A 15,502-nucleotide genomic window follows, 5' to 3' on the forward strand; every position below is an offset into this window, starting at 1 on the left:
GTAGCCCCTCATAGGTAATCTTAAATCTCGATGGGCCTCTAGATCACGTGTTCAATACCTGCGATTTTAGATAAGAGAGAGAGACAGACAGACAGACAGCAACTGTGATTCAGTAACAATACTGAAAATAAAACAGGCAAATCTCAAGAAACTCTGCTCTAAAACCTCATTTATACCAACAGCGTGGTTGCCATTTCTCAGAGGGAGAACCTCCCCACTTCTGAAATGCTCATTATCAATGCACAACAAACAAATAAATTCAGTAAAATTGGGTAGCATCATTACCACTGCCCTAATGTAATAATAAAACAAAACATATTTACTACATATATTTATTTGTGGCATTCACCCATACTGAGAATACAATTACAAATCATGCAGATAATACATACTGAAAGACAACATGGTTATTCAAGATACAGAGTATTATTAACAGAAATGTACTTATTTAGAGAAGTAAATGTAATTTAGGTATACTGTGAGTTTATATTTCTCTGTTCATGAACACACGTACAATAATTGAAATATTCAGAAGAGGGGTATGCTCTGTTTTTTTGTTTTGTTTTTAAGAGGCTTTCCTTTCTGCAGCATTGTGGCTGCTAGAAAAGTGTCGTTTCATTAACCTTTAACTTAAGAAATGAGATCAAGAATTATTCAGACGCAATTTAGAATGGGGCCCAGCTCAGTGAAGCCCATGTCACACATCAAAACAAAGACAACAACCCTATTCACTCAAACCCATAAACAAGAAAGAAAAATATGCACGGTGTCAGAACAGAGAGATGTAGGTTACTTATATCAATACTTACTGTAATTTATAATTTTATAAATGTTTAATATTATTTAGCAACAATTTAGGAGTGGCTAAGTAAAAAAAAAAAATTGATTCATTAGGTTTGCAGAATTCATTTTGTTTGGGATTTTCAAGGCAATGGCAACAAAGAGAGTTAGATGTCTAATCAGCATGGGAGGAGAGAATCTGCTTTCTCTGAAAACCTCCAACTTACTATGTAGTACCTTTCTAGCCTTCGTAAAAGAGTATCTAGCTGATCCATATCCCTAGGTTATTTACAAACAAAGGATTTCACAGCTAAGTACAGAATGGGTCAAGATTTCATTTCATACAATGGTCCTAAATATTAACATTTTAAATACTTTTATTCTGCATACTCAGAAAATAATTCATAAGCCTGTAAGTGCTGTCTGAAAACAACTGAAATGGAAAACAATTCTAGAAAGGAATTCTATGCAATCAAGTCCTCTCCACAAACATGAAAACAATACAATTATATGGTTCAGTCTGGTCCTTGTGGGAAGAAGAAAAGTTATCCTTCATGACATATTTCACAAAGACAATGACCTTACAGAATTATTATATACAGAGCAGAACACCTAAGTCACTTTTTAACCACCCTTACAAAGAAAGGTTTACTTAATAATATTTCAACAAAAAGGCAAAATTTTCAGCCTAAGGCTGAAACTTTACTTCCAAAGCACAACAAACAGCTTTGTTCTACAAAATTTACTTCAGGCAGGTATTGACAACATTAAATTCATCTGGGGAAGAAACACTACATTAACCTCATAAAAGAGTGATCTATACATTAAAGACATAGTAAAACTTGAACTTTTTCTTATTCTTTTTATAAACTAACAGACATGAAACTATGGGGAGGCATTAAAAGAACGATGAAGTTGCAGCTTATTACTGTCTATATATCAGAATAAGTTATGTTATTCAGATTTCTTGAGGAGGACTTTTAAAAGAATATTTTACTTTCAACTGAAGCACACACAAAAAAAATCCAACAATAGATTTACCTCTCTTCATAGGGAAAATAAATCAAATTTGGTTCTGTACTAGGATATATTTTTCATGCCCAGGAATTTAATATTATGAAAGGCCTTTTCTAATCATAATATTTTATCAACAGAGAGGATTATCTTCACATCTTGCTTGCAAGTCAAGATAAGTCAGAGGTAGCTTTTAGGAATGCTTTAGAATTTAGTGTTTTACTTGAAATGAATCAATCCCTCTTTCAAAGGGGTTAATAATAAGTACAAAAGGCAAACAGTATATACAGCTGCCACTGCCTGCACCAACAGAGTAATTCCAAGAAGCTCAAAATAAGACTAGAACAAGGAAAAGCACGGTGCACTTCTTTGCATTTGCTTCAGTGCACCAGTTCAGGCTGGTTTTCTACAAAAGGAAGCACCCCACTAACATAGTATGCTATGCCAAGCGACAGAAGAGCAATGACAATGATGAGGAGCAGCACCCTCCAGAAGCCCAGGTCTTCCACAAACTCTTGCCATGTCGTGCGGAAACTGGAAAGAACTCCTTCACCTTGCTGTAGGTTTGGATTAAGGAGGGAATGGCTTTCCATTGCACTACAAAGGATTAAAGTTAAAAATACATCAGAGCAAAAGAATGCACCTTTAAGTACAACAGTAATCCTACTAAGAGCAACCAAAACATTCTAAATTAAAAACTAAACCCACCTGCAGATTTATAGCATTGCTTCTGCTAAATCAAGACAAAGCAGATCAGGAAAAGACTCCTAACTCTAAACTTAATTTAGTTGAAAGGATGTTTTATTAACCTGTGTAAAGAGAATGATCTTTGTGTCTGTACAACTGCACTGAGTTTGCAGGCTTGCCACCTAGAAGCCTTCAAAAGTCAGTCCTCATAATTCCTACTAAATATGGCTTAGTGGAATCTAATGAAGCGTAAGTTAAAACCTCAAGGGGCACAGCTCTTGTTAATAACACAAATTATGATTTAAAAATAACCTCTGATGAATAAAATGGAAACTTTAACCAATATAATTTAGATTCTGAACTCTGTAGTGATCTTTACTACTCTCCTGCATGTCTTTGTTACAGAGGCCTCTTCTCTAGCATAAGAATACCACAGAAAACAATAAATTTGGATAACAAGTTCAGAAACTTTCTGATCTTCAAGACAAGTTGGCATTGCTGTGTTTTCTGCCATATGGCATTCAGCAACTGCTTTGATGTTTTAACATTCCACTACCAATCCATCAGGCCCTCTTAAATTGTCAGACTATAATTTAGAGACTGGAACTCTCACTTTTAAATGAGAAACAAATATAAAATTAGAATGAGGCAGTCATCTTGACAACGAATCACCTTTAGAAACAACCTAAGTTGTTTCAAATACTGCATGGCTTCTTGTATCATTCTCCCAATTTTGCTGGTTTCACAATTGGTTTATAACAGGAAACTTTCTCTGTTGCTATATGAAAAACCTCATGAAGAATAGGAAAACTTTCTCACCACTTGATTTCACTTATGTAAAATTTCAGCCATCTGCACAGTCCTACTAATTCTCACTTGAGTGAAACTACATACAGAGGTGTTTACAGGATCAGGCTCTGTCAAGCACGGAAAGGAAATGGTGAAACAAACTATATACACAATGATGTCAATAGCAGAAGATAAGCAGAGAAAAAACAATTTTTTTCCTCCCTTCTAATCGCTTTCAGCTACCGTATTCCTAAGTTTCTCTTATGGCAATAATAAAAGAAAACATTTCAGGGAAAAGTAATTTCCAAGTCAAAACTAATTGTAGAAATGCTATTGTTCTTGGTGACAATAATCAATTGACAAATGATTGTTATCAGAAAAAGGTCTCATTTATGAATCTCTCTTCTAAGATTATACCACAGAAGAACTTCACGCTATTCACATGGTATTTTTTCTTAGGCAGTACAGCCACTTAAGAATAATTAGCCTGAACTCCCATAGCTTGATGAAGTATTGCAGCATCACGTGCGAAGATTTCAGAAATTGCCTATTAAACAGATCGTCTTTTTTGTTTTTTTAAATATTTACTTTGCTGTAAAGCTATTTTTGCTTGCCCATAGCTGCAGGATTTAGTCATCTTCCTTGCTTATTATGATTTCCCAAGCAAAACAAAGGGTTTAATAAAAGACAGTTCTGTAGAACAGAACTACTCACTCATTAAGTACTAACTAGTTAATACATAACCACAGAGAGGTTAAATAAAGGTGCAATGCAATTTAAGTGGAAAGATCACATGCTTGCTCATTAAAACATACACTTTTGCTATTTTATATTACAACCCAATTAAAATCAATGTTATTCAAGATACTTTTTCTTATTACGAATTACAGCTGCCTAAGAAACGGTAACGCAGCAATGCATCCTACGGAAGAGTTTGTGCCGCATAGCCCAGACAGATGTTCTCTTCTGTTTCCAACACAACATGGAAGTTCACATTTTGCCGTACTTGTGGGCACAGTCACAGGTCATGCTGGGCTGTGTAGATGGACAGACTGTCTGTGCTGAAAGACGGACAGAGCGAGCTCTGCCTCCTGACAGCACAGCGCCACTCCTCACGGGGAGGAGTGCAAAGCAAGAGAAAATAAATTTGACTCGGGAACCTAGCTTTGGCCTCTGCTTCCAGAGCAGCAGCGACTGTATGTAATAAGGAGCAGAAAACTTAAGTCAGAGACTGTTTTTAGAAAGAGCAACCATTATTTCTCCACAGGTTCATACATAATGTAAGAGAGTAGGGGGGGGAGAGGACAGAAGACATTCATCTAAGCGTCTCTAAAATGTGAAAATAATACTAAGAGGGAGGAGTGAAACTGTGGAGGTCTGAAAAGCCAACTGTTAAAAAGACATTATTTATTTACAAAGCAAACAGCACACAAGCTCACTTGCTTTTGCTGCTGTAGGCATCTGTTATTTGTTATTTTAAAAATAATGTATTTCAGACATTTTAAACACGTTCACAAACAAGCTGGGTAGTGCACTGTTTATGTCTCTGTGCCCCTCCCCAAGGAGAGTTGCTGACTTCCTTGCCAAAGCAAACAATATAACATTTACGAAGGTCAAATAACAGAAAGGAAGCTATGTTCGTTAAAGGGACACTATCAAATAAAAAATCAGAATTTAAATGGGGCTGAGCTGTTGGACCATATGTTTAAACAAAAACAGCATAAGTGCATTTCTGTGTGACAAGCAACTTTCAATAAAATTGTTAAGTCAGAGAGGTAATATGCACAAATTCTTATAATTTATACCCATGTAATTTTGAGAATAATATTAAATTTTGTATTTCAGGGCTTAAAACAGTCTCTCTGATGAGTGGGGTCACCTGATGTATAAGAAAAAACTTCCAATCTGCTCACTGGGAGTATTTGGCATGATTTCTGTAATTTTGTTGGTTTCACCTTTTCTGTTTACTCAACTTAGATAACAACTCCATCTACACAGTTTAATTTTCATTTACAGTACAGGCTGTGTACATTTTGACACAAACTGAACAACAATTATGTGACAAAACTCCCTGTCTTTTGTGATATAATGTTCTAGCAGTCACAGTTCATGATCATTATTAGACCATATCAAAAATTGCAAATATGAATAAATTCAGTATAAGAGCAAGTATTCCAAACAACGTTGACATCCTGTTTCCAATATAAATTAAAAAATAAAAACAAAACAAAACAGTACTGGAAAGATCCCTTGCATTATTAATCTCAGTACCATGTTCTGTCATGTTTACTGGCAATGATTTCTGCAAGAGAATTAGCTTCCTTTGAAACTTGCAAGGCTTCTTGCCTCATCTAAATCCTACAAGAAGGCTGTCTTGGAAGCTCATTGTAAAAAACCACTCCCAATTTTCAATCAAAAAAGTATTTGTGGTTTATCTGTATCCTTTGGCTCTTGTGCCATCATCATCTTTTGTCTTAAACAGTTATTTTATGTTGTTCAAACCCAGTATTTCTTGTCAACAACCACACACCTCTCAGCCTTCACTCTGCCAGGCTAAAACGAGCTCTGGTTGCCTCCTTTCGCAAGGAGACGCTCTGTTCCCTTGAGCGCTGAAATAAGGCTTCTCCACACTTCTTAAAGGATAAATTAAACTTTTTTGAACGGGGCTAAACAGCATTACAAAACATGCTACACAGCAGAAGTTACCGTTGCTTTTTACAACGGCACTGGCAGTTTTCTTTATGTTGTGGAAATATCTCATTTTGCACATGGTAGAACTTGGTTGCCTTTTTCAGGGTAGCATCAACTCCTGGAACTGACTAATACATCAAGCCTTTTCTCCTGTACCCTCGTTTTCCACTGAAGAACTTCCATTTTATGGCATACAGCTTTAGGTAAATGAGGTTGCATTTTTTGCTACTGAATCACAATTTATTCCTACTAATTTCTTCTCCCTTGTCATCCCAGGTTTTTGTCTATGCCACCCCAATTTTCCTCTGGGTTGCCTGTATCTCACTTCTTAGTATCACTAACATGCTACTACTTTCTATGCCAGTACCATTTATGAAAATTATAAGTAAGTGCAGTCCCAGAACCAGACCTTTAGGAATTCATTAGTAACTTCCCTCTAACCGAATACTCTCCTTGAAATTGTCAGCATTCTTCCTGAAATCTTCAGTTCTCCTTTAACTACCTCTTTAGCCACCATGAAATTCTTCTTTTTTTCTTACATTTGATCTTTTTAAAGAGATTTCCAGAATTTAAAATTTGATTTTGATTTGCTCTGATAATACCAGGCCAAATTTGATATTATCTGTTCTGAGGAACAAACAATCAAGTCAATCACAAAAATCTAAAAGCCATAAACATTATTTCTCCTAGTAATTATTTTTGTTTTGTAAATACCTTTCACTTTCAGCAGTTTGCATTGTTTCCAGCTTTGAGTGAGCTCCTCTGTTAAATCCTTTCACCTCTTGCTCCTCTAAAGATTCCAGCAGTCTAATCACATCTTTATTCACACCCCTTCGTTTTGCAAGAACAAGCGGTGTTGCACCTTGGTGATTGCTAAAAAAACCCCACAAAAGGACATGAGAAGAAAAGAAACTTTTAACATAAAAATTTTGTAACAAGACAACCCACCATAACACATTACAATTTAGTAAGTCCTCAGAACTATTTTCTGTCATATCAGACAGTAAGAAATTCCTATCTATACAAGTTATAGCATAATTTGCTACTGAAGAAAATCAGTATATTTAGGTTTGAAATTGCACAACTCTTTTTCCTCTAAATAAAATCAAAATTCCTAGTACTCTAATCTAATTGGAATCTCTGGGTGTTATAACAAAAAATAAACAGTAGATTTATGGCAATATTCAAGATTAAGTTTAATTTCAAGAAGGAATTGTACAATCTGGTTCCTCATAGTTCCTTTTCCATGTGGGTATTAGGACGTCAGGCAAAAATGAAATAAAATACAGATGGTCCCTCTGCTACTATTAAAATAATACTGAACGGGACCAGAGCTGCCTTCAGACTAGGGATTTTCACCAGAGTTGTTTGAAATGAAGAAAAAAAAAATCCAACTCACAACCCATAAAGAATCTGGTCTGCCAATAACTAGTTCTGCTGAGTTGAAAACATTATGAGGGACAGGTGAAAAAGGGACAGATTAAAAAACTCAAAGGTTTTGAAGTTACTACTGGTTTTTGCCCGCGTTGTGAATATGCAGAAAGTTCCACAAACAAAGTAATTCAGTTACTGCAATGAAACAGCTAGTTATTTTGCAGCTTGAGAGCTTACATCTGAGCACTGGCATCTGACAGCTGCTGGAAGCCAGAAGGAAAGAATATACAATATTTAAAAGAAGGACTGAGTCACAGACTTAGAGGGAAGGGGAAAACACTGAAAGGAAGCATTGTTACCAAAGGAGTATGGGAAATGAACTGACACACACATATACTGTATTTTCTTTGTCTTATACAGTACAACAATTAAAACAATAGAACTGTGGTGGAGAACATTCTTTTAAAGTAGTAAATGTGATTTTTTTCTTTGGTGCCAACCACCCACACCTGGCTGTCTGGCCAAACCAGGATAGCAATGTCATCAGTGAGGCAGAATTAGATACAGCAGCCCACACCAGCAGCTGCTATTTTCATTTGCTTTGCTTGTTGCACAGACTAGCAGAAGTGGCCTCTTATTGTTTTCCTGCCTTCTTATTTTGTGTTTTTATTAAGCGATATCTTTAAAAAGTTGAATTGCACCAAATATAGCATTTCAGCAACAGCAGATTTATGTGCAAGGCTCTGGCGACAGAAGACTAATATATTATAAAATATATGCTGAAAAAAAAAATTACTTACCAAATATCAATTTTAAGTCCATTAGAAACTAGGAACTGGATGGTATCCACATGCCCACACAGGTGAAGGGCTGTGTTACCTTGGTAATCAGTGGCTAGTAGGTCAGCACCAAATTTATGCAAGAGTTGACAGATGTCTACGTTTCCTCTGGCTGCAGCAAGGTGAAGGCCAGTTCGGCCTCGGCTGTCACGAATATTTGGGTCGAAACCGCTCTCTAACAGTCGTTTGGAATAGTTAAAATCTCCATCAATGCAAGCCTGCAGCAGCGGCACATTTGTCTGGGAAGAGTCGTTTACAAAAACGTAGGACATTGTTCTGATGCTCTCTGGAGTAGGTGACTAACCTGCAAGTAAAAGTGGGAAGAAATGATGGTGAAACCAAGCAAATAAACACAATGCAAATATTCGGTAGACTGCTCAGGTTCCCAAACAAGAATGCAAACTAGCTTATAAACCAACTCAGAAATCTTCCTGTCCTACATATTAACTTTGTGCACCGCACTCCCTTCTGGTAATATGGAAAGAGCTCCTCTTAGTCTTACTCACACCTCTGGAAACAGCAGCAAAGCTTTGTCGTTACAGAAAACTGATAAGATCAATGCCACAAATGCAAGACAGGCAGTTAGCTTTCACCTAGTAAGGGATCACATGCAGTAGTACTGATATTAAAGGGCGAAACATTGTAGATCAGAACTGAAAGGGAGAAGAACCACCTTTCACAAATCAGGAAACTATAAGCAATTCAGTTAACAGATATAGTGATGCCAACTGCAATTGTTACTAGCTATAAGCAAAGCTACTCCAGTGGGATTTCCACCATCTGAATTTGAACTTTGATGCACAAAGTACAGTCAGTTGCTGAAAAAACTTGATTACTATAAATACTAATTCCTTCATTCTACAAGAAATATATTTTTCAATATTCTTTGCAGAACATTATTTTTATAGTGCCACAGATACACAAACTACTGAAGAAACAAGAATAGCAACAGAAACCATGGAAAACTGAGTGTATTATGTGAAATTACCCACCTGAAAGTGAAAACTGGAAGTGGGTACAAGGAGGACAATGGTAAAATCAAGTACAGAGCTATTGTGGGTTCAACTGGAACCCCAGTATGGAGAAGCACAGATGTAGTTTCTCTGGCTTAATACTAAATAAAGGATTAAGTCCTGTTCTGTATCAGGACCTAAAAGAGGAAGATAAATGTTGTTTCACTATGGATTTCTTGATATAGAATATTTCGTGAACTATGATTTAAGTTTTGCAGAAGAATATTTTAAGGATGAGTCAAATAATGAGAGGAGGCAAAAAAGAAAAAAAAAATCATATAAACCAGTAAAAATCCTTAGAAGAAATCTCAATACAGACATGACACAGTTCAAGTGACAGGAAGGAAAAGTGATTTTACTAGATAAGCTTTGAATGGAAACTGAACTGAAACTTCCCTTGAAACAGTATCTTTCACTTGCCCAGGTTTTGTATTTTGGGCTCATGATGTAGCAGTGTTCTGATTAACTTATCTGAACCTCTTATTACGACTGCTATAGGCAGATTTAAATTTTCTCATCTATATAAGGTATCCTTCCACACCAGTGTACTCGTTCAGCTGGGAGAATGGAAACATGGCCAGTAGCCAAAGAATTCGATTTAAAACCTCTCCTTTTTTTGAGAGCTTATAATGTCTATATTTTATAGCTCTTCCCCCATGTTTTAGATCAAATTCAAGATCAAAGTACCTACAGAAGTAATTTCAAAATGTTTACACACTGGTCTGATTAACAGCTGTAGCATTTGGGGCTGCTGAGGTTAATAAATCATATTTAAACTTCACTAGGTTGTATTTCCTATCTGGACAAATTCTGCTACATGTATCAACACTGTCTAGTTTCCCAGTGCAGGAATGCACAACATTTTTTTCTTTCTTGGACACAGAAGAGAAAGAGATAGGAATAACTTCTACGTCCTGGTATCTGTATAAGGAATGATTTTAAGCAGAGTACATTCCCCTAGGCTGCAAGTATGTTTTTAAGCACATGATGGTATATCACTGGCTCAAGCAGCCTTTTCCACAATCATCTCCAATAGCAAAAGGCCAGTTCACTGATGTACTGTAAAACATTTCATGCAAGACTGGTGTCATTTAGGGCACTAACAGCTTTCTTATAACCCTACACAAAAAGAAAGGACAATGTGCTTACTCATATTTCTAATGAGTATGTTACAAAACCCCTGGATGCTGCAAAGCTAGGATTCCCAGCTGACAGCAATTTCAATTTTCTTGCCTATTTCCCCCCAAATCATAAATGATATGAGAATTCTTCTTCAAGTCTGCTAGTCCAATCTTTGCTGAGAAAAATATCAGGCCCGGTTTCTGTACTATGTGATTGTGACCTTTACATTCTGCACTAAATCTTTCCTAAAGCAAGATCATAAATCATTTAAAAACTTCCAATTATCAGCCATAGTAACAGCCTATCAACAGCACAAAACCTTACTCATACTTGACAAAAAGATCGTGGTTCACTTGTAAAATAGTATTTGAGTGTTTAAACCTGTTTAATAAAACAAGGCCTAACATAAATCAACAACAGAATATTATACTGGAAGAGACGTATGCTATTTGAGAAACAGTATGGCATGCTCTGTTAAATGTAAGCTAATGTTTATATTTTCATACCAGACATGTATGTTTGGTAAAGCCTTACAGAATTCCCCATCACTTCACCTACAACTCTGATGAAACATTAGCTAATAATACCAGAAAAAAACCCCATCACCACCTTATCTTCTCAGGAAAGGAAGCACAAAGATTGGCAGTTATCAGAAAGTGTAACTGGAAGTAATTCTGATTCAGAATTTATTATCACTAGAATCTTTTAGAATTGATTGCTGAAGTGTAGAAGGCTAAAGTGAAACCTTAGTATTTCACAGTAAGAAAGAAAAAAAAAAACCCCAGCAAATCCTTATTCCCAGTGCTTGAAGACTGTGGACTAAGCAAATGCATTCACAAAAAAAAAATCTGGACCATCTGGTTTGATTTATCTTTGTGATTAAAAAGACTTTTGCTGCAAACACAATTCGATTTCACATATGGCTACCTAACCTATGCCAGATACGAGCTGCATACAAAGCTGAACTATACACCATCTTTAAAATGCCAGTCCCCAAATGATACATTCTTGCCTCAAATTTAACCCAATTTAGCAAAATTTCCTGCCTAACAAAACTCAGGAAAAAGTTACAATAGTCAACTTAGATATTTTTGACTAAATAAGCCGTGGTTACATTTCTGTCCACAGTATGTATCAAAAAGCTTACTGCTGTAATGAATATCTAATGCAGTGGATTTAGAAATAAAATTCCGAAGCATTAGCCATTCTCTTTAAATTGCTTCTGAAAGGTGAATCAGGTAACTCTGAATCTGCCAAAAAGCTGGTACACCTACCATTAAGCATTAGTGTCACAGGCACAAATTAGGACAAACGGACTTGCATTAGTAACAAGACATAAAAGTATTGCAAAATGAGCATTCTGAATATCCCTATAGATTACTACTACTGGAGTTAAATCTAATTTGGTTCAGTAAATGACTGCTTCTAAAAATACATCACTATCTACTGAAAATGTATCTTTTAAATTATACTTTTGTTTAAAAAAAAGTTTTGCTGTTAATAACTTGGTACTTTGATAGAAAATTAGTTTTGTGAAAGAAAGTAAATTCAAAGATGTCCTCCCAAGCAAGAAGGCTTCCCATTAGAAAGGCATAATATAAGAATACATTTTCTCTAAATTTATACAACACGGATATAGCCTGAGCACAGTGTACTTTTATTAATAATTTTAGAAATTATGCTGTAAGCCACTCCTTCAGTGACATGTGGGCTAGTAAAGGATAAGAAAATCTAACTGAACTGTTCTGTTTTCAAAAGGAATGCTTATATTAAGTGATTCTGTAAGAATAATTTTCTTTTATTCATTAGAAGTCAGTTGTCTCTCACTGTACTGCGTACAATGGTAGCTCAGTGTCACACACTGATCTGTTGTATAACACACTCACACCTGCAGAAGCCAGGAGTGACCTTGAATAATTCAAAGCATAGAGCTAGACGCAAGTTCTGTCGCTTCTTAAACTAGTCCTAAATTTGCACTAACCGTGGACAGTTTTATCTTACAATAAATATATGCTGCTGTCTCTGCCTTCTCAGTAAGTTCAACAGCTACCAAACAGCTCCAGAAAAAGGAAAGAACGGCTAGATTGTGAGACAGTATCACTAATGGGACCGGTCTCTCCACTACAAAAATATTAATGAATCTGACAAGTTGTAATTAATCACCCAGCCACTGCTACATAGGATATACCAGTTCTGCAAAACTACAATATTTCCAAGAACATTCAGAAAAACTGAAGTAATTGTCCCTATTTTAAAACAACACGTCAGCACAATGGAACAATATCAGATTGCTCAGTACTTGAGACTTCTCCATATTAATACACACTTTGACATCTGGAACCTAAGCATCAGTAAGACTATTACTAGAGAAACTGCCACCACCAAGAAATGGAAACTAAAACAAAACCAAGAAGAAGTAACATCCCCAACCCCGCGCCAGCAAAACACACAACATGCGTAACTTGTAAAATCTACGTTTGCCAACTCCCTCATGGCAAACAGCTTCCTCTTTCTGTAATGCACTTTGAGAGTACTTCAGCGGCAGTGGCTTGCAGAGGTCTTCTTCAGTCTTTAAATGAATGAAAAACATTCCAGTACTTTGCTTAAACTGCAAGCCCATGATCTCTGAAGGCAAAGTTTCCTGGTCAAATGGGATCGTTCCCTTAAAAACACTATGTGAACATAAGCTCTCTTTGGATATACAAGATAAAATTTTTTAAAAAGGTGTAATTTAATAATTAAAAAACCAAAACAAAACCACATTACCTTGCTTGCGTATCCTCTGAACACTGATCAGATGCTGAAATATAAACCCAACAATATTATTCTCTTTCCCTTTCTAGGTAGCCTGAGGGTGAAATTCCTTGGCAAGTTTTCATGCACATTTATATTCATGTGTAAGTTACTGAGAAGTCATTTAACTGAATAAGCGTTAGATTTAGTAAAAAATCATGATGAAGTCATTTAATAAGCGTTAGATTTAGTAAAAAATCATGGTCAATTGTCATTTCTGTTTAGGAAAGAACAGAACCCTCTACATCAAGTTCCACTGAGAGCTCTGTATCTTCTATTAAAAACCTTTACCTATTCAGTCCAACTGGAACAGTTTTATTGCTCCACTAATATGGATCTGCTGCTAAACACAGCATCTCAGATTCAGTACAGCATCATGTCTGTTTTACACACAGCTGTATTTTGCAGCATTTTCCCTCCCTAACTTTAGTTATTTTTTTCAACAGTTCCTGGATTCAAGGTATCACAGCAGGTTCACAAGACCTCTCCTTTCATGTCTCTAGCCAGACACATGGGTAAGTGGTGATACAAGAACATTATTTATACCATTTGTTTTCAGTCATTCCCATTCCCTTCTGCAGACATGAGACATACAGGTATATTCTCTTGATGTCAGGACCATCCTGTAAGTAGAAACTTTGGTGTACTGCATATACATAGTGCTTTGCACGTACAGGCTACAACGTACTTTATGAAAAAATCAGAATTGCTGCTTTTTTATGGATCAGCAGACAATGGCATTGAGAAACAGGGAGCTTTGCTCATCACTGTACAGCATGTCAGCATTACAAGATAAAAAATAAACAAGATCTCAAATGCCAGTCTGGGGTTGCAGAATGCTTCCCCAGATAATACAGTACAAGCTTTGTGTATTAATGTACACAAAATAAGGGAACGACAGGAAAGAGATCATTCTTTTAAAACACCTTTATTGACAAGCAGATTCACAAACATTTTATCCTTACTGCACTTAACTGGTAATTCAGTTGCATTACATGTTTCACTGCACTTAACTTCTATCAAATATACATTTAAGTATTTTTGAACCTTGCTCATTTTTCATCTTCTGCAAAGAACTATTTAGGAAGAAAGGCAATTTACAGTTTTCTTCAAATCATCTGTAACTTGAACTCCCCACAACTGGCTCAGATAAATCAGTAAATAACTGCAGTACTTCCCTGATCGTTGTGGTCAGTTTGAATACATCTGCTTTTATAGAAAGTTATTGAATCACTTACATCGGTCATAATTATCAACCTCTTTACAAACCTTTATTCAATTCCTTCTTTGTTTCTGCTGGGAACATGTAGGGTGCTAATGTATGTTGCTCAAGAAAATATTAAAGGTCATCGCATATTGTTTTGTTGTTGGTTTATTTTGTTTGTTTTTTAACAGACTAGAGAGAATTCGTTCCACTCCTAATGAAGTGTTTGTGTTTAAATTTGCTGCAGACCTTGAAGCAGTCTTCTGGAAAAGAAGACAACAGTAACTGAGCAACAAGGGGTCGTCAGCAAGGCGGCTGGCCGAAGCGGGTACAGCACTTGTGCCTGGATGAACACCGCCACCCCGTGGGCTGACAAATTCCTGTCCGACTGAAGCAAACGGCGTGGTGGGTAACCCTGGACTCGCACACAGACCGCCTTTTCTACGTTTTGTGGTGGTTTCTATTTTCCTGAGAAGGAACTGATGGAAGGCCTGAAAATAAGATTTTATAAAACTTGGTAAAAAAGCATTCTGAAATCCAAACTGGTATTCCCTTGTGGTATAAACAGCAGTCTCGTTTAAGCTCTGATCCTGTATTAATGAAATGAGGACTTCAGTATGTGGCTTGAATTCTGAAGACAAAGGTGTTTCCTTTAAAAAAAGTAGGCGTTTATGCCTGTTTCTTAAAAAAACCTGAAAACTAAAACCAAAACGCCACACACACAAACACACAAAAAAAGCCCAGTCCTTACCTAGAGAAACAAGAAGTCTGAGATGACAAGTTTACTAAAAATGGGAAAAAGTTTCTGCCTCCAGCAGGAATCATCAGAAGTCAGAACTTAGTCAGCTTTATTCCAGCAATAAAGCAAACTAAGAACCAAGAACCTGCCACTAAACCGCTTATTATTATACAGTCCATATTTTCTTACTCTATTGCTTATAATGTATAGAATAGCTTATATGCTCTTAGTCATACGTAACCTTGATGACATGGCCTTAGTAATGTATGCAACATCAAATCCAGCTTAATGGCTAGTGAAGAGAAGCAGGTCACTTTAAAAAGCAGATGTGTCCTAAATTTGTAAGTCATTTATATATAACTGTATATTTAACTTTACCCTTAAAATAAAATCTTGCTTTGCTTGTTCCTTAGAGTTTATTATTTTATATCAACAAATAATACCAATGATAAGACAA

At 36.2% G+C, this 15,502-nt stretch overlaps 1 protein-coding gene across 1 annotated transcript; it reads right to left on the reverse strand.

Moving 5' to 3' along the window:
- Nucleotides 1–317: 317 nt before the first annotated feature.
- Nucleotides 318–8,482, reverse strand: ANKRD46 (ankyrin repeat domain 46). Its single transcript, XM_009275496.1, has 3 exons — nucleotides 8,136–8,482; nucleotides 6,676–6,834; nucleotides 318–2,391 (listed from the first exon to the last, which is right to left on the reverse strand). The coding sequence occupies exons 1-3, from the start codon at nucleotides 8,444–8,446 to the stop codon at nucleotides 2,175–2,177; spliced, it is 687 nt and encodes a 228-aa protein (XP_009273771.1). The 5' UTR covers nucleotides 8,447–8,482; the 3' UTR covers nucleotides 318–2,174.
- Nucleotides 8,483–15,502: the final 7,020 nt, after the last annotated feature.

The sequence above is a fragment of the Aptenodytes forsteri genome, unplaced genomic scaffold, assembly GCF_000699145.1.
Source record: "Aptenodytes forsteri isolate BGI_AS27 unplaced genomic scaffold, ASM69914v1 Scaffold208, whole genome shotgun sequence".
NCBI lineage: Eukaryota > Metazoa > Chordata > Aves > Sphenisciformes > Spheniscidae > Aptenodytes > Aptenodytes forsteri.

What these genes read in the sequence shown, in the direction of transcription:
- ANKRD46 (XM_009275496.1), bottom strand. Translation starts at nt 8,446, where the DNA reads ATGTCCTACGTTTTTGTAAACGACTCTTCCCAGACAAATGTGCCGCTG. An exon ending in GGACTTAAAATTGATATTTG is followed by an intron (nt 6,835 to 8,135) that starts GTAAGTAATTTT and finishes GGGTTTTTTTAG; the next exon opens with CAATCACCAAGGTGCAACAC. An exon ending in CAAACTGCTGAAAGTGAAAG is followed by an intron (nt 2,392 to 6,675) that starts GTATTTACAAAA and finishes AATCCTTTGTAG; the next exon opens with TGCAATGGAAAGCCATTCCC.